General features: G+C 47.9%; 1 protein-coding gene across 1 annotated transcript in view; it reads right to left on the reverse strand.

Annotated features, from left to right (window-relative positions):
• The window catches only part of EMH_0088760 (centrin, putative), a gene marked incomplete at both ends in the record, with an annotated part of 773 nt that extends 553 nt beyond the window's left edge, over positions 1-220 (reverse strand). The window contains one exon of the mRNA XM_013501334.1: positions 89-220. Coding sequence (XP_013356788.1) covers positions 89-220 — 132 coding nt within the window. The remainder of the gene's footprint in view (positions 1-88) is intronic.
• Positions 221-945: the final 725 nt, after the last annotated feature.

A 945-nucleotide genomic window follows, 5' to 3' on the forward strand; every position in this document is an offset into this window, starting at 1 on the left:
GAGCGTGAGACAGAGCCAGACAGAGAGGAGCCAAAAACAGAAACAGAAAGACACCGCCACCCAACCATCGTCTGCTATACAGCATCACCATCACCACCACCACCACCACCACCACAAACACCATCACCACCACCACCACCACCACAATAAACACCATCACCAGCACCACCACCACCACAATAAACACCATCACCACCACCAGCACCACCATAAACACCATCACCACCACCACCACCACAAGCAGCAGCAGATGGCGGTGTTACCTTCAATTCATGGTAATCCATTTTCCCTGTTTTCTCTGAATCAAACAACTGAAATGCTTCTTTTATTTCAAGCTTCTGCTCCTCACGCAGCTCTCGGCGTCTGCCCCCCCGACCCCCAGATGCTGCTGTAGCTGTAACCCGGGGGCCCCCAAACGCGAGGGGCCCCCCAATCTCTGGCTTTCTGCTCATCTTTAAAAAGAGATAGAGAGAGAGGAGGAGAGATAAAGGAGAAAAAACAGAACAAGAGAAGAATGTTGACGTGTAGCGCCACACACACACACACACACAGGCGGATTCTCTATACGGATAAGACGCAGAAGAGAAACCTGAGTTATCTGATGCTGTCAGTTTTATCTTTGTTTGTTTGTTTCGTTTGTTTTGTTGGTGATGATGTGCTTTGTTGTTGCTTTCCTCTTCTCTCGGTCTGGCGGCTGCTGCGTACGTTTCTATGAATATCTACCTTCACGCAATGCAGCAGCAAGAGGTTCCTGAGTTGATTTCGTTTTTTCTTCTTGCTGGGGTTTGGGGTGTCTAGGCAGCTGCATTGGTGCACAAGGCACGAGCTGTTGCGTGGAGGGGCCTCTCGTGCATGCAAAGAGGGAGATAGAGAATAAAATAAACTTTAAATGAATTAAATAAGTTTTATTGAAGAATAAGAACCACGGAAAGCAGAGAAAAAGAA

The sequence above is a fragment of the Eimeria mitis genome, genomic scaffold, assembly GCF_000499745.2.
Source record: "Eimeria mitis Houghton genomic scaffold, Emh_scaff6708, whole genome shotgun sequence".
Lineage (NCBI taxonomy): Eukaryota > Apicomplexa > Conoidasida > Eucoccidiorida > Eimeriidae > Eimeria > Eimeria mitis.